Source organism: Phaethon aethereus, assembly GCF_964289735.1.
Source record: "Phaethon aethereus genome assembly, chromosome: 3".
NCBI classification, from domain to species: domain Eukaryota; kingdom Metazoa; phylum Chordata; class Aves; order Phaethontiformes; family Phaethontidae; genus Phaethon; species Phaethon aethereus.
The window spans coordinates 62,714,117-62,735,191 of NC_138576.1; the positions used below are offsets into that span (position 1 = coordinate 62,714,117).

At 39.9% G+C, this 21,075-nt stretch overlaps 1 protein-coding gene across 1 annotated transcript in view; it reads left to right on the forward strand.

Moving 5' to 3' along the window:
• LAMA2 (laminin subunit alpha 2) overlaps positions 1-12,826 on the forward strand; it is a 291,049-nt gene extending 278,223 nt beyond the window's left edge. Inside the window, exons 57-62 of the mRNA XM_081997942.1 lie at positions 1,359-1,548; positions 3,909-4,064; positions 7,748-7,901; positions 8,261-8,391; positions 9,559-9,781; positions 12,243-12,826. Of these exons, the coding sequence (XP_081854068.1) occupies positions 1,359-1,548; positions 3,909-4,064; positions 7,748-7,901; positions 8,261-8,391; positions 9,559-9,781; positions 12,243-12,400 (1,012 nt within the window). The 3' untranslated portion in view covers positions 12,401-12,826. The remainder of the gene's footprint in view (positions 1-1,358; positions 1,549-3,908; positions 4,065-7,747; positions 7,902-8,260; positions 8,392-9,558; positions 9,782-12,242) is intronic.
• The last annotated feature ends 8,249 nt before the right edge of the window (positions 12,827-21,075 follow it).

Sequence of the window (21,075 nt, forward strand, 5' to 3'; positions counted from 1 at the left end):
AAGCATTAAAGCATGAAATCTAGGCAATGAAGTTCCCTCCTAAGTAGCTCTCACAAAATCAGTTTACCTCTTTGTTTGTTAAGGTTTGAGCACGTACAGATCCCAGACTGATTTGCAGGGAAAAAAACCAGAAGAATGGAACAAGGTCATGCAACTGAGCTCATGGGTTGCTTTTGTGGAAGAAAGTTTCTTGGCTCATTAACTTGATATTTTCTTGCAATAAGCAAACCTTTTTTTCCCTTTCTTCCAATAGCTAAGATCAAGCTTGCACAGTGAACAGGCAAAATGATGTTGCTCTCTCAAAGTATAACGATATATACACACACATGTTGATATGTAAAGGAACTCCAAGTGCTACTTACAAAAATACAGCTGTTTTCATGGATTTGTGAAGCTATAACGTGTTAATTGTTCCGTTTTGCTGTGATGGCACAGGATCATTAACAAATGTGCCATGTCACACCACTGAGCACTGTTGCTACCTTATAGTTTACAGGTACATCAGCCTCACACATATTTTTACCTATAAAGATGCTGTACTGCATATTTTCATGTATGCTAATTTTAGAAAACTAGGAAAATAATTAAAAGAAATATGTAATCCTACAGCACATCTTCTTTTCAAATAAGAATCCAGGCCTGATCTTTCTCATGCAATGATTTTTCACTTTTATATTACCAACTACTTTCAGGTATTGACTTTGCAGCTTGGGCTAGGTTAGTGATGTGCTGCCAGTACAACCTGAGCATCTAGATAATCTAAATAATTTCTTCCCAGGTTCTTTGCTGTAGGGGAGGTTTTTGGCATTACCGTTTGGTCCAAGGGGTCAGTGTTTTTCACACAACAGCAGACCTCCTCAGGCACACTCACATTTCCAGTTGGGAGCAATCAGAATAAGTGTTTTATATCATGATTGTAAACTCTTCTCTCTGCATCTTTAAAAGTTTTGCAACCTGTCTTGTGGCAGTGCAACTCATTAGAAACTCAACATTTGCCAGCTGTCACTACAGCTTGCTCCTCATTGTGAGCGTTATGTGTGTGGATGACAGATAACACCACTGGAATTTTCTAGCAGCTACAGCTGCAGCTGAGAATTGTATCTTGAAATGCTATGCCAAGGTTGCACTTTTGTTTCCACAGCAAAGGGACTAATGAAAGCTCACATGTCAGGGATCAGATATGTGTGAAATGCAATGTGTGTGTAACCAAATTATTGTTCTTAAACCCTGATGGACAAGTAAAATGGGCCATTAAATGTAAAGTTTTGTTAGAGGAACACAAAAGAGGTAAGGCAGATAAATTAGTCTACTGTCTGACTATCTTTTCATTGCTGTTTTCCTGTTTGTTTGATTTTCAGACTTACAATAGAATTTGAAGTCCGAACAACAGCTGATTCTGGCTTGTTATTTTATATGGCCCGCATCAACCATGCTGATTTTGCTACAGTTCAGATAAAGAATGGACTGCCTTACTTCAGCTATGATCTGGGAAGCGGAGACACCAACACAATGATTTCCAACAAAATTAATGATGGCCAGTGGCACAAGGTATAATACTCACTAATGCTAAATTATTCTTTGCACTGCTAAGAGCGAGCTTTGTTTTGCCTTCAGATATTTGCAAAATGTAGTCTATACAAGCTAAACTGTACAACTAGATATTTCTGTAGTCTGCAAAATTTGTGCTTTCAGGTGCACGGTTGATTACACAGTACATATTCTACTAACAGAAAAGTTAGTGCTGATCTTTGAAATTTATTTTTGGACATATTTAGAATATGTCCCATGTAGGGTAAGGAACTGCAGAATATGTTCCATCTTGCCTAATAGGGCTCAGGCGAGTATCAGCTCATTGTGATTGAATACACCATTAAAGCCAGTTGTTTCTTTGTTAATAATATCATTGTTCAGCCATAACGCTAAGAACAAAGAAAAGAAAAAAAAAGTACTTAAGTAAATCTTTCCTACATTATTAATTCAATTCATTAGGGAATAAATATGATATTCATGGATGTACTTGGCAGCCCCTTCTGTGACTTTATGAGAGGAAGCATTTCTATGTAATGCCTGTGGCTTTCAGATGGTACACGAAGGAATAATATCACAACCATGAAGTTTAGTATTTACTGGGCCAAGGACAACAGACACATAGTATATTCATTAGGTAACATGCTTGAACGCACCAATAAAGACACAGAAGAAAATAATACATGTAACCGTGTATTCAAGTTATATGCTATAAGAAACATTACATTTTGGACAGATATTTGGAAAGTCACCATCTACATCTCTTCTCCAAATGAGAAAAAAATCTAATTGCATTTTCTGTTATGCTTGAATTGGTCTCTTTTCACCCTCCTTTTGCAGTCATCCTTAGTCCCTCTTTGCTTCATTTGCACCCTGTTCCACAGGAATTTTATTTTCACTGGATATTTATTAGTGAACTTTTTGATGATAACAAACGCTCTAAACCAAGGTATTTCGTGAGGGGAAAAAATGTAGTCATATTTATCTGTTTTACATAATGCCTAGGAGCACTGGCAGGAGACCAGGGCCCCTTTCTGCTAGACTCTATAAATACAGAGCAAAGATTTTTTTGCTCTTTTAGCCATTTTCCCTATATCCTAAGAGAATTAACCGAAGCATATATTCTTAGTGCAAGGCTGTGCTCTTTGGGCATGCAGCTTGGCTCTCTGCAAGGGAGGGACCCTTGTAGTAGAACCCATTTTTGTAAGAGAATGGAGAAAAAAATCCAAAAAAGCACAAGTCCATTCTGAGGGAGGAAAAGGACAACCTCTTGAATAAAAGACCACAATGTTTTTAAGAAAGCAGAGGTTTCTCCTTGAAATAATCCTTTTAGTGAGAACCTCTTCTCCATTTGAAATGGTTTAGGTTGAAATGTGTCCATCATGCCTACAGAAGCCATATCATGCTGCTGCTGTCTGTTTAGGTCTCTATTCCCAGTCCCTGTCTCACCAAATCCTTCTGCCCAAGGTGTAACTTTCCATCTCGAATTTACAGTTGTCTATAAACACTAAGTTCAGTCCCTTGCCTTCAGGCCACCCCTTATTCAGTCATGCCCGCTGCATGACAGAGGTGCTGCCATACTGAAGCAGAAGCAGCTGTGTTAAAGAAAAGCCAAAGAAAAATGCTGTTTCTCTGTTTCTACTATTCTGGTGAGCTAACCACTGTGTTGTTTAGAAATCTGCTAAAGTGCATGTTGTATTTTATATTTTATCCCTTTTTTTATACAGAAACATTATTGTACTGATTTGTAGAGATTTCAGTATAAATCTTTGGAAAGAAATTGGCCTGCAGTTGTTGGGGGTAGAATTTCCTCAACTCTTCAGCAACTCTACTTCCTCCATGTGATTCACAGCCCATTTGTCTGAACAGAATCCATAATCCAACAGAACATAGTTGGTATTATATTTACTCTAGCATGAACTATGATCTGAAGCACATCCCAACTACTGGAATCATAAACTCAATATTGTCTGCAAACGTGCTGTAATATTTGCAACCAGTGCCATTAACAGTCAGCACTTCCTATTCCCAATACTTAAAATTGCTATCTGATTCAAGGAAAAACAATACTGTGGCATGCCCATGATCGAAACGAGCTTTTTAAAGGAACCCCAACTTCTTTCAGTAATTCTAATAAATAATAGTCATGATGCCTCCTAACCCAGTGCTACTTAAAAGGCAGCCACATGTTTGCACAAAACCTCAAGCATCAGCTCCGATCCAGGAACATTACCCATAGTTGCTGCCACAGTACTTCTGCCAACCACTCCTACGACTTTCTCGCGTATTGTTATATATTTCGGACTGTAAGTCTGGTCGCAATCTGGAAACAGTTATCAGAAAACTCTCTGTAATTGCATTGCATTTGTGTGTCTTTTTAGATAAAAGTAATTCGAACAAAGCAAGAAGGAAACCTTATAGTAGATGATGTTTCAAATAGGACTGTTAGCCCCAAGAAGGCCGATATATTGGATGTTGTGGGAATGCTGTATGTTGGAGGATTGCCCATTAACTACACAACTAGACGAATTGGTCCGGTAAGCAAGTTTAAGCTATCTTACACTCCTTAAGTATGTCTTGATTGGTTCCAATGTCTTCCCAGTTTTGTTTTGTGTTGCTTTTCCCTCAGACTGCTCAAGAATATGGATAATATGGGTAAAATGGACCTTACTGGAGGTACATGACATTCTTTCAGTGGAAAGATCTCCTCAGAATCCAGTTGATGCAAAGAACTAAAATAGCAGAGTTACTGTTACAGAAAAGTAGAAAGATCCATGCACACATATCCACTTGGATCACTGCACAGCTAGAGTATAAGGTCCTGAATACTACTTGCCCTTTCTCTTGGCTGTAATTCATCTAGCAATAAGTGCTAATAAACAGCAAAAATGTCTTCTAAGAGAAGCAGTAGAAGCCAAAATTATCCTGGACAAAGTACCCAGTAGTACAGATACTTTACTGTAGTAATTGGTTTTGTGTTGTTATTACTAAACTAGGGAAGAATGTATTTTGAAGTAAGGCCATGAAAACTCTGTTGTCCTCTTTCTGTTTCCAAATCAAATTTCAATTTATCACTGTTTCAGCCTAAATGCCCAGCTTCCAGGCTGACACAGAAGTTACCTTGTCAAACACAGAGCTCAGAGAGTTGAATATCATTTTGGCCTAAACTTTGTAGAATTAACTAGGAACACTAATCTTTCACCCAGGCCATTTATTGCATCTAACTGCACAACACTGGCCCAGGTTGCCCAGAGAGGTGGTAGATGCCCCATCCCTGGAAACATTCAGGGTCAGGTTGGATGGGGCTCTGAGCAACCTGATCGAGTTGATGATGTCCCTGCTTACTGCAGGGGAGTTGGACTAGATGGCCTTTAAAGGTCCCTTCCAACCCAAACTATTCTATGATTCTAACTCCATGTCAGTCATCTCACTTTCCTGCTGCCCTCCCACACCCCAAGATATGCCAGAATCAGAGAAAACCTCTTCCTTGTGTTATTTTTTCTCTGCACAGAGGGGTCTGTCAAAGCAGAAGCCAGAACTTAAATGAATTTAATTATAGCAAACAACAAATTAGGCATATGGTACAGCACAATGTGGACAAAAAACTGGAATGTCAGTAGCAGCTATGTCTAGGCTCATTCTTGGTGGTTATACAGAATCGGTGAAGAGGAGGCAAAAGAACAGATCCTAGCAAGGAAACAAACCAGACCCTTAAAGAAACTGCATGAGTAAACACCATTATAGTAAGATGATTATGGAATGGCAAATACTAGTATATAGACAGGCAATAGTCCACCAGTTTGGGTGGACAAAGTAAGTACAGAAAAGGAATTCCTAGACTCTGCTTAAACAAGACACTATAACAACTCATGGATTAGGAATAAGGTGGAATGATAACCACTCTAAATCTAAGAGTTGTATTCCATAATGACAACTGGCCTTTGAGATCATATTTCTTAACAAATTTTGGATTGTGCAGAAAGACCAGATTGAGGTAAATCTACTGATCATTTGGATTTACCAAACCAGATCCGAGGCACTGAAAAACAAAAGCAATACTTAAGTACCTGCAAAATATAACTCCTAATACTACCAAATGATGCTCTCTGAAATACATCTGCTATTTACAAATACTAATCTAAAGAGAAAGGTAACACTAAATCCTTACCTATTGCTCCTTGTCAGAAGTAATGGAGGGAACCCATGCAGATAAATGTCTGAGTCTGGCAATAACAGTCATGTCAGATCCTGACAGTCTTATGTATGTGCTTTGGGATTTAAGGGAAGATATGACTTCAAATATCAGTCGCAGAATGTAAAAACCAGTGCTTGCCTTTCATTCTCAGTAAAATACACCGCATGATGTATTAGTAGTGTTGAGTTGTAGGCTTCATGTAAAGGCTCTGAAGCAAATTAAGTTGAAAGCATGTATTACCTTAGTTAGGGCTTTCTGCTAAAAACACAACAACCTTTTTAGACACTAATCCAATATGTAACCATAGGTGGGCTGGCTTCCTAGTCAGTGCAGAAGACAGATACCTATTTGTTTAGCTTCAGCAGATGTCACGTTTTAAGCACTCAAAACTCTGCTTTCAGCAAAAGATGGTATATTGCCTGTTACCATGCTAAAGTATAACCGGATTTGGTTTTCTGTAGGGAAAGTGAAATTTTAAAGTTAGAGAATGTTATCAAGTTGTGTACACATCTTGCATTTCTGTGATTTATTCTTGCAGTGAATATGGCAAGATTTGTTTCCTTTTGTGGTGTTTTTCTTTTTTGGTAACAAAACCTGTTGATCTGGAGATTACTTTCACTTAGAAATTAGAAAACGGTCTATTTATTTATGAAGAAGCTGACAGAAAGCTTTGCTCAGCTCAGAACTGAGTTTATTCCGTGACATCGCTCAAGTTCTCATGAAGGCTTTGTACAAGTGTATTTAGCAGTAATAAGCTATATAATTTCACAGTACACCCAGCTGTGATTTACAAGGAAAGAAATTCTTTGGAAATTCTTTCAAATTACTGGTCAGGATATTGTTAGAGGAGGTGGTGTGCAGAGTCAAGGCTTCCCTCTGCAGGTGTGCCTTTCTTCTTTCTGTATTTATACACATTTATACTGTATTTTATGTGCTGATTTTTATTTTCTTCCCTCCTACTTCATTGCTTATGAATATGTCTTCCTTTTCTTCCTCAAAGTACGTTTGTCATTTTCCTCTCTCCCACCGATACCAAGGATAAATTTTCCTAACTCTAAGTCAAAGATCAAAGCCCCTGTCTAAAGCTGAGAACCAAAATGCAGCTGCTGCCCACCTCCGAGAGCAAAGGGAGGGAGAGCTCTGGAGGCAGTTCACAGGGCGGGGAGATGCCCGTGGCTCTCAGAGGTCCCACCGGGATGCACGGATCACACAGCTGCACCCCAGGGCAACCCGGGGTGTAGCCTGGCCGGCCTCTCACTCCTGCCCCAGGCAGGATCTCCCTTGCTTACACCACCAGCCTAAGCGTGCACATGCCACCCGCTCGGAGGCACACTGACGTGCCCCCAGCACAGAAGCCAAACTGGAGTTGCAGTTTGCTACCCTGCACGGGAGCCGCCATGCACCCAAGCACGCCCCGGCCCCCACCTGCCCCTCTGGCCAACAGCACTGTGTACGGTTATTATACGAAGAACTATGTACGGGCAACAACCTTTACATAGGGGCTTTGTTCATTTTAGTAGCTGTGTGCCCACGTTAGCTCTGTCTCACTATGCAACGTTAGGCCCATAGTAAAGTGATTAAAGGCGGCGGGGGGGGGAAACTCTAGTAAAATTACCAGCAGCCCAGAGAACTATATCCAGTATCTTCATCTACTCGCAAACCCTATAACCTAGTCCATTAAAAAGGTAAAGTATAGGCCATTAAATTCCTGCATTGCTGATGTAATTTGCTATGTTTCATTATGCAGTGTATTATTTTATGTTCCCTCCATTAAGCCAAATAGATGTGACTCAGATCACATCCCTGAAAAGTAACGTAATTCATCCTCAGTGTGGCTGAGATTAGATTCCAATTACAATAAGATATTAAGGATTAGCCATGTAAAATTCAAGTTTTATTCAGCTCCATAAATTCAGAAGAGAAGCAGTGGAAAGGAACTTTTTGATGACACACTTCAGGCCTTTATTCTGAGCACTTCCGCTTGCTTTGCACAGTTACATGTTTTGTTTGAAATATTGAATGCAGGTCACCTATAGCATCGATGGCTGCATCAGAAATTTTAAAATGACAGAATCACCTGTTGACCTGGATAATCCAACTTCCAGCTTCAATGTTGGAAAATGCTTTGTCAATGCACAGAAAGGAACATACTTCGATGGAACAGGCTTCGCCAAAACAGGTAACAAAGAACGATTCTGCTGGTAGGCAAAGAACAGAGAAAGAGGAGATGCTGTTTTCATTTTTTCCAGTGCTACCTAACTCCTATTGACTGGTGGCAAAGCGAGACCAATACTTGAAACTCTCGCTGATCATTTTTAGTTATTTTGCCTAGGAACACACTATATGACTTTTTAGCAAGGTCTCACACTAAGCCCAGCCACCATAACAGTTACTTATGCGATTTCACATGAAATGGAGAGCAGTGATAACGCTGCGTTAGTTACCTTGCATTACTGGCAATACACTTTGTGTGATTATTAGGAATAATGTATTAAATACTTTTCTTCACTTTGCTATGCTTTTCTTTTTCTCTCCAAGTTGGTGCATACAAAGTGGGAACAGACCTGCTTGTGGAATTTGAATTCCGCACAACACGAATGAACGGTGTTCTCCTAGGAGTCAGCAGCCAGAAAATGGATGGGCTTGGCATCGAACTAGTAGATGGAAAAGTGAGTAGCAAAGCATTTTTGCACCTCTGCTCTGGTTAGACCCCACCTGCAGTCCTGCATCCAGCTCTGGAGCCTTCAGCACAGGGAAGACATGGACCTGTTGGAGCAGGTCCAGAGGAGGAGGGCCACAAAAATGATCAGAGGGATGGAACACGTCTGCTATGAGGACAGGCTGAGAGAGTTGGGGTTGTTCAGCCTGGACAAGAGAAGGCTCCAGGGAGACCTTCTTGCAGCCTTCCAGTGCTTAAAGGGGGCTTATAAGAAACGTAGGGACAGACTTTTTAGCAGGGCCTAAATGCAGTAGGACAAGGTGTAATGGTTTTAAAATAAAAGAGAGTAGGTTTACACTAGATATCAGGAAAGAATTTTTCACAGTGAGGGTGGTGAAGCACTGGCCCAGGTTGCCCAGAGAGGTGGTAGATGCCCCATCCCTGGAAACATTCGCGGTCGGGTTGGACTGGGCTCTGGGCAACCTGATCTAGTTGCAGATGTCCCTGCAGGGGGGTTGGACTAGATGGCCTTTAAAGGTCCCTTCCAACCCAAACTATTCTATGATTTTTGTCTTTTTATACAGATTGTTTTTAAAAAGCACAAGTAGTTTAAATGCAAGCTTAGTACCCCAGTCTCAAGTTATCTCAGTCATCATCAGGGCTCTCTTTTCTGCAGCACTTACCACCTCCCATACATCAAGAGGCTCTTACACTTTTACAAATTTATTTTAAAAAATTGTGTAACACTTGAGTTTCCTAAAACTGCAACATCAGGACTTAAATTAGTGAGAGTATGAAATGTTTTGAGGAAAGGGTTTAATCATTAAGTTATATACAAGAAACTAGTATTTTTATTTCCCAATCTGGTAAACCAGTTAGTAGTCTATCACTATAAAGAGCTGTTTTTTCAGGGGGTCCTCAAAAACTAAGGCAAAAATGGAAAAATGACAACCTATACAACAATTTTGCATATTTCCACTAGTGTTTATCTCTGTGACATAACCCAGACCCCAGTAAGACTATGCAAATGGTCACCAATCCACATAGAGTCTTGTACTAAACTGAGCTTTAGAGTGTGCAGTCAGAGCATGTTGATTGAAATAAACAAAAACATAATAAAAATAAGAACTATAGAACTGTTTTGAGAACTATCTGACTTTCACGTCACCCTTTTCAGGTGATGTTTCACGTTGACAATGGTGCAGGCCGATTCTCTGCTATCTATGAGCCCGATACACCAGGCAGCTTGTGTGATGGACAGTGGCACAAGGTTCTTGCAAGCAAGATCAAACACCGTTTAGAGCTGACTGTGGATGACAGACAGGTGGATGGTAACAGCCCAAACAGGGCCTCAACCTCAGCAGACACGAATGACCCTGTCTATGTCGGTGGATATCCTGGTGAGCATTTAACTCACAAATGATGCTTTACTTGTGCTCTAGCAACACTACCTTGGCAATGTCTTAAATAACAAATTTGGGACTAGTGTGTTAAAGTTGATGGACAAGACTGTCTAAGTTTGTATCAGTTGGCATGGGTGCTCATTTCTGCATCCAGCTGCATTTAAGAATGAGAAGTTCTGCGGCACCAAGGAACTCTCACAGATCCCGCTGGCCGATCTCAGAGGTAGGCACAGTCACAGAGGAGCAGGCAGACTTTCTGCCTTCCGCCGCCCACACACACAGAGCTTCCCTCTTAAAACTTTCTCTTTAGTTGTCGTTTAATAGTTATGTTTCAGTAGTAACAGCATTTGGCAAATTTAAATTTAACTAAAGAATGCATATATGCATATATGCCGAGGGCAGGGCACTCGGTATGTGTCAATCAGCCTGTAAAACCTGAGGAATGTGTACAACAGCTTGCACAGAGAGGTGAGAGAATACCACCTCTTTCTGTTGAATGCCTTTGCTCTAGGACGTGGTCTAGTGGTTTTTAAAGGGGGGGGAAAAAAAAAAAATCAAAATTTTCTACTTAATATTCTGGAAGTCCTCGAGAGAACTTGCTTCAGGCAGAGGTAATTGAACAGGACGCAGAACTGGGCCGAGCTCTGTAGTTTGTTTCATCTTCCACTAAGCTGATAATGAGTGCTAATATTCATCCATTTATAGACAATCAGCAAGCTTATCTAATAGCAGTTTACTTGCTGAAAACACACTTAAGTGTTTACAAAGTGGTAATCTTGTTGCATTTATAATAAAGCGTCCCTCTAGCTTGCAAACAAAAAAGCTAAGTGCGTTTGCAGTGTGTGTCTGCTCTAGTGCATACTGAGGTCAATGGCAAGATGCTTCCTGAGTTAATTCCTAAATGATTTCCTGGAAGTTGTTTTGTGCGATACAGTGCACCCAAAAAGCCTTCTCTCAAGCTTCAGAACATTTTCAAAAGTGTTCTTGATACTGAGATAATGAGAGTTGTATTTCAGTCATAGTGACTTATCGATAAGGACTAACAACTTTGTGCCAGAAGGAAAACAGCTTTGTGGCAGCCTTTTTATAACAAAACAGGATGCTAGCATAGGAGCTAGCACTAAAGAAACACTGCAGATGGAGTTACTGTCTCATTCTGGACTGTACAAGAGGAACATAAAAAGAGAAACAAATGGAAGTAACACTGCAATCTGTACAAAACAAGCCTACACTTACATCACGTTGAAGCGATATTCCTGAGTTCAGCCACATTGCAAGTTATGAAATGATTTAATAAAATTACATGCACGTTTAAACACCTCACACTTCTCTTGCTCTGTAGTCTAGCTCATCCAAAATTTGTTTTAACATTCCCAACACCAAGACAGCCTCATCACAAATTTAAAACACAGTATCATGAGATTTTGTAAAATTAGTAAGCGTTTGTATTTTCCAGTCCTCTTGAAGCTTCTTCTGGCAAAACAGTTGTAAACCAGCTAGAATTAGCTGGTGGAGAATTTCCTGTGCGGAGAACATTTTCACTACCAGAGCACAGGCAATGAAAGCTATTACTCATCTCCTACTATCACTCTTCCCTGAGCAGGCAGGGACAGATGGATCCAACGATCTCATCCTCTGTGAAACAGCATAATGCTGCAGCCAGTCAGTCCTCTGCAGGTGTAAAGTTATGTCTGTAACCTTTACTTTATCAGTCACATAGATTTGTATCAGAGTGGAGCCCTGTAGCCACTTTTTCACTTGGAAGAACACTGAGAAACAAGCTGAGCCATGAATTTCAATCAGTTGAGAGAAATATTTCCAGCTTCACAGTCAAACCAACCCTCACATCCATCCCCTCCTTCTTCAGTGAAAGGGATGTATTCAAATCTCTGGCTTCACTATCAGCAAGGAAAAAAAAAAAAACCCAAAAACAACATAAAACAGAATGCTTGAAAACTCTCAAAACCATTCCTTAAATGACACCTGAAGTCCATACTGAGGACCTGACTTCCTCATGATGTTAGGGCATCAATTTTTTTGCTCTGTTATTTATCTGTGGATAAATATCTTGAGAAATTGGAAATCTGCAGGACTAGCATGTATGCATCATACACCATTTATAGGTAGCAAGCTGCCATTTGGCCATTTCACTTAATTTTCTCTATGTCACAGAGCTGAGTTACATGGTTTACAATGGCAGTTTAAATGTGTTCAGATTCTGCCACTGTCATGCTAGGGCAGAAAAATGAAAGACTGGATTGTTACCACTAGCATAAGCATTTATCACATTTACACATAATGTTTGTCTTTTTTGAATAAAGAAGACATAGAGCAAATAAAAGATATTAATGTATTGCTGCTGGGAACATCTATTCTCCTGCAGGACTCTCAAAGAACAAATTTAAGTATCAACTCAAACTAACATTCCTTTTGCCTTTTTTTTTTTCCTGTCCTTTAGATGGTGTGACCCAGTTTGGGCTGACTACTAATATCCGTTTTAAAGGATGTATTCGATTTCTGAAGCTCACCAAGGGTACTGCTAAACCTCAAGAGATTAACTTCAGCAAAGCTTTGGAGCTGAAGGGTGTTCAACCGCTGTCATGCCCTGCAAACTAACTGTCATTCAGCCGATATGGGTCTGTTTATATAAGCACCTCAGATTAAAAAAGAAAAAAAAAAGTCTATGTACACATTGCATTCATAATAAAATGTCTTTATGCAAGTATTTGAGTATTGTTTTTGGTATATACAAATGGCTATTTCAAGGTATCTATCTCCCAAGAATGCAAGAACTAATCCTTTCCCCCCACCCCCTTCATTAAGGGACTAAAGCAATAATTTTTATCCATCTCTTCCCTTACAGCTCGAAATGGAAATGTTTCATCATTCATCTGATGAGTGAGACGACATATTATGCAGGGTGCTCCTTTCCTATGAACTTAGGATCATAGAATATCTCAAGTTGGAAGGGACCCATAAGGGTCATTGAGTCCAACTCCTTGAAATGCTCCCTTTTGGTGAGGTAGATCTGTAAACTTGTGTTCCTTTACCGTTCTAAATACAGTGCACTTGTGTGCATGCACACCTCTGTCCTTCATTAGAAATGGGCATTATTACCTTGCTTCAAAAAAGTTTCCTTTGGTCACTCCCAAGAGATTTTAGAAAATTTTTCTGACCATAGTATTTCCTGTGAAAATTTCACTGAGAAATTCAAAATTGTATATAGTCTACATGGCTGCAGTCATGCTGTAGCCATGGAACCAAACAAAGGGAAGGAAAATGTTACTGCTTGCTCAATTTATCTGGAATTATTGAAGGAAATGTTGCACCTAAAATCCCTGCTATACCATTTGAACAGCAGTGGATTTTAAGAGAGATTATGTTATTTCATGTTGGTAAACGTAGTCTGTAATAGGAGGACTAGAACCAGGTTCTATCACTTACCTGGAAATACAGTTTTAAATGATCCTTAATAAATAAAGTTTGGTGCTGCCCCCCTCTCCAACTACACAATACTGAAGCTACACATAGCAAAATTCACAAGCCAAGTTTATGAAGGAAGGCGAGATCCGACACTACTGCACCGGAGCAGCAGGGAGGCACAGCAGGAGAATCCCAGAGGTTATTAGCATGGCACATGTCGCTAATCTCTACTGCTATTTTTTTAACGTAAGAGCACCTTCCAAAGTTAGACTCTAATGCTTCTGCTTGATGCTGTCCGTTTGTGATTCATTCTGAATGCAGAAGACACCCCAGATCTTCCTAAATAAAATTTTGAGTGTTCTGTGGAGAGCAGTTTAAACATAGATGGGGAGAGGAAAGTTGCTTTCCAGGTTCTCACTAACATGCCAAATCCTGGTGATTTTCCTCAGTGCTTTGTACATTTTAGAGGACTGTGAAATCATCACCGAAGTGTGGATTATCTTTTCTATGGATTGTTTCAAATTGTTAAAATCCACTTTTGCAAAGGTTGTGCTTGGACATGCAGAACATGGACTGTAGAAATGTAAAAACAACTACCTACACAAAAGAGAAAAACAGAAAAAATCTAGCAGTAAGGTAGCACAACCATGCAATGAAAAGAAAAAGGTTTTTCAAGGTTTTTTTTTTCTGCCCACAGTGAGCTTTGAATACACTTTTTCAGAATTTCTGACATGACTGAAAAAAAGGCTAGCTACAAAATTTGTGCATAGGGTATCTGCAAAATTTGTGCTACCAGAGAGCCCTCCTGCAGGAGTGCTTTGTACTTTACAGAAGGCTTATTTGGCATACGGTGTTTCTCTAGACTGCCATGGAATAAGCAGCTTTACACTAGGAAACTGCATTAAAGAGATGGTAATAAATATGTATATTGCCACTCTGATGATCTGGGGAGTCCAACGTTCATCAGATACACCTGAAGAAAACCATCCAGCTGCAGTGAAGCCCTGAAGTAATTGACTTCAGTAAGTATTCTAGTTTCATTTGCAACTGGCCCTTTAATGTTAACAAAGTTAATGGCTGTGCAACATTACACACATTCAAAGTGCTAAGAATTAGTAAAGCATGCCATTGTCTCCGAAAAAGCCTAATTATGGGACATGTACTGTCCTACTACAACTTCCACCTTCTCCTAGTGCGACTAACACACACACGCTGTAAAATATTAAAATGTTTCTATTTTATTCTTTTTATGTCCCTCGTATTACCTACTCTCATCCCTATAATATTTCAGGGTAGTTTCAGTAGATCAAGAAAAACAGGCCATAACACTTCAAATACAGTTGAGTATTTCCAAAATTCTTGAAAAATATGGACAAATGAAGCCTAAATACTTTTCTGCAGGGGGACGTATGTTATCGCCATGAGTTTCTCAAAACACACAGAACAGCCAAGCCGCTTGGCCCGTTACACCCACAGGCATTACCTAGTTTAGACACATATTTCCTAGGCTCTAGGTTCTATCCAGCATGTGGGATTCTTTTTAATCTAAACGTGCTTGCAAAGTTTTTGGTTTTTTGGGGTTTTGTTTTTTTTTTTTTAGACTTGAAGACACAAGGGAAATTCAAACAACTGAGACTAGAACGCCATGAATTAATACCACGCCCTGCCTCAGAGGCAGGAAATTGCTGCTCTGCTCAGTGCTGCATCAGCAATGGTCTTTCACATAAAGATGTCTTTGCCTTAGAAACAAATAGTAGAGTTTCTGCATAAAAGAAATGGAAAGAAAAAAAAAAAAAAAGAGGCCTTTATGTTCTTTGCTCTGTTGAATTATTTCTCCCTTGCATAGCCTTGCAGGAATGTGTGGGACACAGCAAAAACAATGAAACAACACACATTATTACATTTCTTGAACTTTTGGGTGGAAAGAATCAGCCAGCTGCTGTCCTCTGCTAAAGGAAATAAATTCAGTAGGCTGAAACAACAGCTACTTCAGGAAACAGCCAAGCTAAGAGGAAACAGAAAAACCTGCCTAATTTGTTTTCGTAGATCACTGAGTGGATGCACCACGTACTGTTAGTAAAGTTTTCTGCCTTTGAAGATTTGGCAGAGCATCTGGGAATGATACCCGCTCCCTATTATTACCTTTTACCATACAACAGATTCATCGATAAAATTTCGTGAAAATAGCAGGCTGTGAGCCTCAGAGCCATATGCAAACTGCTAGAGATTACATCACTGATGACTGTGCCAGAAGCAATGTAATTTCCCAGTTCAAGACTGCAAGCTAATACACATCTACAGAACACAAGTATTTAAACCCTTATGTTGGCAGTAAAAAATTCTGTAAGGAAGAAATCCACCTTTTTTTTTGCACCCATTAAATACTCTTTGCTGCTAAATTTCAAAACTAAAGACTTCACGTCTGCATGTTTTTAAGATTGTGTTTAAGATTGACCCTGTTGACTGAGGTCACTTTTGGGCATTTATGACAAGCATTCTCTCTGAACGGGACAAATCCGTCTTCATCTCTAGCTTTAGGCACACTGCTATGTATGATATTAATTGGGGTTTTGATTTCAAATACAACCAGTTTTCAACTTACACTCTCTTTACAGAGTAATTTACATGTTCTTTCTATCAAATCATACTTTCAGCTCTTTAGAGAAGCTTATAAAGTGAAAAACATTTTGCTGGCTTAGTATTTTTCTTTAGAATCTACAAGAAAAACTTAAAATGCTTTAAAATCCAAACCATTTTTCCCATCTCCCTTTTAACATAGAAACCACCAGGAATGCCAATTCCAGCTTCCCTTGTTCAGCTATGGGGCTTCTGGGAGATCTCAGATGTCTGCTGAGGGGTTTCTCAGTACGTGGAAGTAAAATTTTTCACTGACCTGTTTCTGACCAACAAGAAAGGTGTATGCCACACCTTTCATGAGAATGAGAATGCAGCTACTGAAGGACCCACGAAAGATCCCTATCTGCCCACACGCACGTTTTTAAACCTTTAAAGGAGACCTTGCAGTTTTCAGCTGTCTTAAGATTTTATGAAAGCCTATAAAACTCTTCCGAAAATACCCTATGCAATGAAAAATGTTATATTCAGAGCAATTTAATGAGATACCATAGCTAGACCATGGGATTTTTAACCCAAGATTTTTTTCTTTATATCATCTGCATTTCCTAATGACAAAACCCTACCAGTTCTTCAGTCATCCATTAAGTCTTACAGCAAACATATAAGCTGAGCTTCTGGTGTAAATATGTAGGAAGAAACATCAGTTTGACTGTTTCATGCTTCATAAATAGATGCAAAACCAGGCAGACCTTTCTTCAAAATAACTCCTTAAATATACTCTTGATGTGTCATGCAATGGAATTGAAACAAAACCCCAAAATATTCAGTCTATGCATTTCTACGCTGTTATAATTCATACTCGAGAGTTCAAATAAATTCTTCAGGTACCTGAAGTCCCAGATAATTCCCAGTATGATGCATCTATTTCAACTCCAAAAACCAAACCTTTCCTTTTCAAGTTTAGTGGACAACATACATAGCATAAAATGACAGCACTTCAGAAACTAAAATACCTAGTTTAAGCAAAGAAAGAAAATCCTAGGGGAAAATCTCCAACAGTCAGTGCTCTCGTACACTTTTCATGCTCCCCCTGGGACCAACAACAGCACCTTTAGCCCAAATCTAACACAGTCTCACAATTTTCACTTGGCTATAGGGTTACTTATTTTGAAGAAGAACACAAAACTTTCCTAATGCTAGAGTCACCTCCTCGTTCCCTTCTTTTTCAAAAGAGCACAGAGTTAAACTGATGCTTTCTGCTTGCCCCATCTTTATCTAACACTCTGTAATAACAATAATAATGAAGGTAGATGTCTAGAGTTTCAATGACGAACTTTTATGATACATAGTATTATGAAATATTGTGCAAAGCTGAATAATCTGCTATGAGATCTCCCCTTTTAATTATAAATTATTTTGACAACTTCAGTACTTCTAGTTGTTATGAGCAAGGAGGGATGACTGGCAGTTGAGGCTCTAGAGTAGATAAATTTTCTGTGGTTTTCTTCATTAGGATTCTGTGCTGAAATATAACATGAATTTTATTTAAACAGCCCCAGGCCTCAGTCTTTGACTGAGTTTCATGTCAAGAGATTGGCTCCCTGGGGGAGGAAAAACTGCCATGTGTGCTCCCATCCCTCTGCATTGAGGGAACTCAGCATGTGGAGCGACGTAGGCTCCTACGTCTCTCAGGGGCATAAGATTAGTTGGAATAAAAATCAAGGCCCTCCAGAAGCTGCAGACAGGCCCGCTACCACCCTTGGTGTTTTGTTTAATTTCATGCCACTGGTAAACCCTTTCTTCCCAATTGGACTTGGTAGCTCTGCCGCATCTCACTATGGCACCCCAGCTTAGGGAAAAGCTTCCAGATCCGGGTAATATCAAACATTACTGGCTAGTTTCCCCTCCACAAAGAAACAAACTCCCCAGTAAACCTGAGATGCAAGTACAACCACTTAGACCTTTGTCACGGACCTGCAGCATTTTAAGAAACTAACCTTACATATGTATTCCCTCAAGCCCGTTTATTTCTGCTAATGGCTGCATTATTGCTGCTATTCAAGTCCATTTGGACAATCTGCGCAAATCTCCCCATGAAGTAATAGAAGGTTTAGCAAAGGGGGTGAATTTGGCTGGAACACCTGATCAAATTGGTTGAGAATTGACTGATGCTGAGGCAAGTCAGAAAAATCTATGTAACTTCTGACTGCTGTTACAAAACTGCTGTCTTGTGGAAAGTCTCGAGGTTGAAAGGCCAGGGTGCTGCTAATACTGTACTGCATCTCCTCCAGAGCACGGGCAGCTGGAGAGCAGAGCAAACTCCCCAGGCAAAAACTACTTGCAGCAGTGGGCTGCCCTAAATTAGAAAACCCAGCTTTCATCTGACGCTGCATACGGCTGGTGCACGCTGAAGGAAAAGGTTACAACATGCAAAACACTGAAACCACATCTACATACGTGATTACACGTTCATACAGCCAAGTGGACCGCTCCGAGGAGGAAATAAGCAGGTCGGGAATGCCATTACAGCAGGGCAGAGAAAAGGGTTGCTACGCCTGGGAGTACTTGATCTGCAAATCTGCACCAGGGCCAGACAAAAAAAATGGCTCACAGTGGTTTGTTTCTGGCTTTTCTCATGTAAATGAAAGAATGAAAAAATGCACTATAAAATTCTGCTCGAAGTGTCTGTATACCCTCTACCATATACTCTCCTGAAGATTACAACTGTTCAGCAGCAAGCTAATGGTTATGGGTATAGGTAGGTTTTTCAACAATGTTCTGGAGGTTTTTTGTTTGGGTTTTTTTTTTTCTAAATTATTATGGGCCAGAAAATTCAACACCACTTCTCACACTGCTAAGCTGCTTAAAGTCCATCCTATAAAGGGATAGTGGAGAGGAACAAAACCCTGTATCTAGACATTACGCTTGAAAATACAAACTAAAGGCAGCAGTGCTGCATTCCAGTTACATTAAAGAAGGATTAAGCAGTCATCGTTGACCAAAACCCAACATAGCCACCTTAAGCCTGCTAAGGTAAGGTTTAAGGAGGTGCAGTAAGCCCTGCGTTCATGCAGATCATAGGCCAAGTTTGCAAGATGCTAATACATTCAGTGCAAGACTGAGGCAAGCATGGCCACAACGCACAATCACACCTTTGTACACATTGTCTGTAAGGTGTATGTTATTTTAAGCCGCCAAGCAGTTTTACATACTCAATTGCAGTACCAGTGTGCTCTCAAACACCAGTTGGCAGTGGCATATTAGGTGATGAAGTCTCAAAACCAGAAGTCTCTGTGATTCCATAAAAGACATTGCATGTTGCCGCTACTTAGGAACTGTACTAGAACAGATGGAGAATTAAGTTTACCATTTGGCTGCCTAGTCCATGGACCGTTTTCTGTCCCCCCCCGCCCAATATTTTTTAAATTAAAATTTTTTATTGTTGTACTGACGTTTCTCTTTTCCATGGTGGTTTTAATAAACCATTTCTTCTTTCATGTTGTGATGTGACATCTTTGTAATATCCTGTTTTGTGGTATATAAGAACAGACAGTTTTGGTTGATAGTTATTATTTTGCACTGATAATCTATAATTAGTCTCCTTAGTAGCAACGACAGGTTTCTTTCTTCACAGACAAACTATATTTCCTAATTTTTTAAATTCTTAACTACAAAAAACCCCAAAAAAACTATTTGGCTACCTGAGTTTTTCTACCACTTCTTATGTGGCTGACTTGTGGCAATCAAGAAAGCAAATTAAGTCTTTTCCTGTACCGTGGGGGATATTCTTGAAAGAGATACGGATAGGCTTAGCTCTAGAGGAAACAGCCTTGCAGCAAAGAAAACTCCAAAAAACCAAAAACCTCCAGCACACAGTAGAAAGGGCTTGAAGAGGCCACCTAGTTCATCCTCTCCTATTTGCAGAGCAACGGCCTAGCCAGTAATTCCCCATTTGTGCTTGTGCACCAGCTTTCTCCCTAACACGTGTCAGCACTCCGTGTCTGTACTTGGCAAGTGTCCAGGTGGGGAAAAGACCGGGGAGTAGAGGAAGAAGAGCTGGGTAGCTTATACACATGGAAGGGTTCTTCAACTCGTCCTTTTTAAATGTAGTAATTCCCGCTTTGGAGAGATTTCTCTTTCCTGAGCCAGTTCAAGGCAGCAGACATAATAGCACTTCAGTTCCGCAGTTGGTCAAGTGCAAGCACACTTCAAGATAAGGGCAATTTTACAGTCCTGCTTCATTTATCAAACCTGACATGTACTGCACATTATGATTTCCATGTAATGGTTTGACTGTAAATTTACCCTCAGTAAGATCCTTTTATATGCATTCAAACTAATTTACCTCTCGCTGATCAAGTCCTAAGTTGTAATTTGCTTAAATGCAGAGCCTAAATTGACTAAATCAAATGCATTTGCGCAAACTCAATAAACAGAACCATTACCTACGGAAATAAGCAAGTCTCCTAAGAGCATCAAATGCTTCCTTACAGTGGAAGAGTTGGCTCAGGAGCCAACCACCACTCCAGCTAATGACCATGTTTCTCTCTATTTCATTAGCCAGTCTGAGGCCTCTAAAATTATTTCCCCCTCTCTAAACGGAAGTGGAAGAGGCATACATAGCTTTGTCAAGTACTGCAACCAAAGCAACTAAAGCTCATTTTCTAGTGTAACAAAAAGCAACCAGTGGAGAAAGATACATTTGAATATCCCTGTTAATGCATACATTAGCTAAGCCATAGCCATCCTTTTACAGCTCTCAACCACCCAGCGCACGGCATCCATTTGTAGAGAAGGTCATAAAATATTGGAGCACTGTGTCAGTACCTGCTTTTTATAGCAGTGCAAATACAGTTGAGTCATACTGATCTGTCTCCGACTCAGTGCTTAGAAAGGGACATTGATTTGCAGTTGCAAAGTAACCATTTAAAAACTAGCGCTCTGCCATCAGTCAAGAATGCATTCAGCCTCTTAATGAAGGATGCCCAAACCAGGATCCACCCAAAAGGGATGGAAGACTCTTATCAACTGCACCGCATCCTACCCCAAGTCTTTGACTAGTGTGAATTTATTTCAGTGACTTTGTGATTTAAACATAATGGTGGCACTGGCAATGGAAGTCAGTGTCTAGTATTTTACACCTGCTTAAGAAAACTTGCATTGGATCAAAAGTGTTTAAAGCTTCATGCTTATTGAAAATAGTATCTGAATGACACATGGTACACCACACATACCAATAGTTGTTCTAATACGGAGAATTATTACCGCAGGGCAGTACTGCTACACTAGAA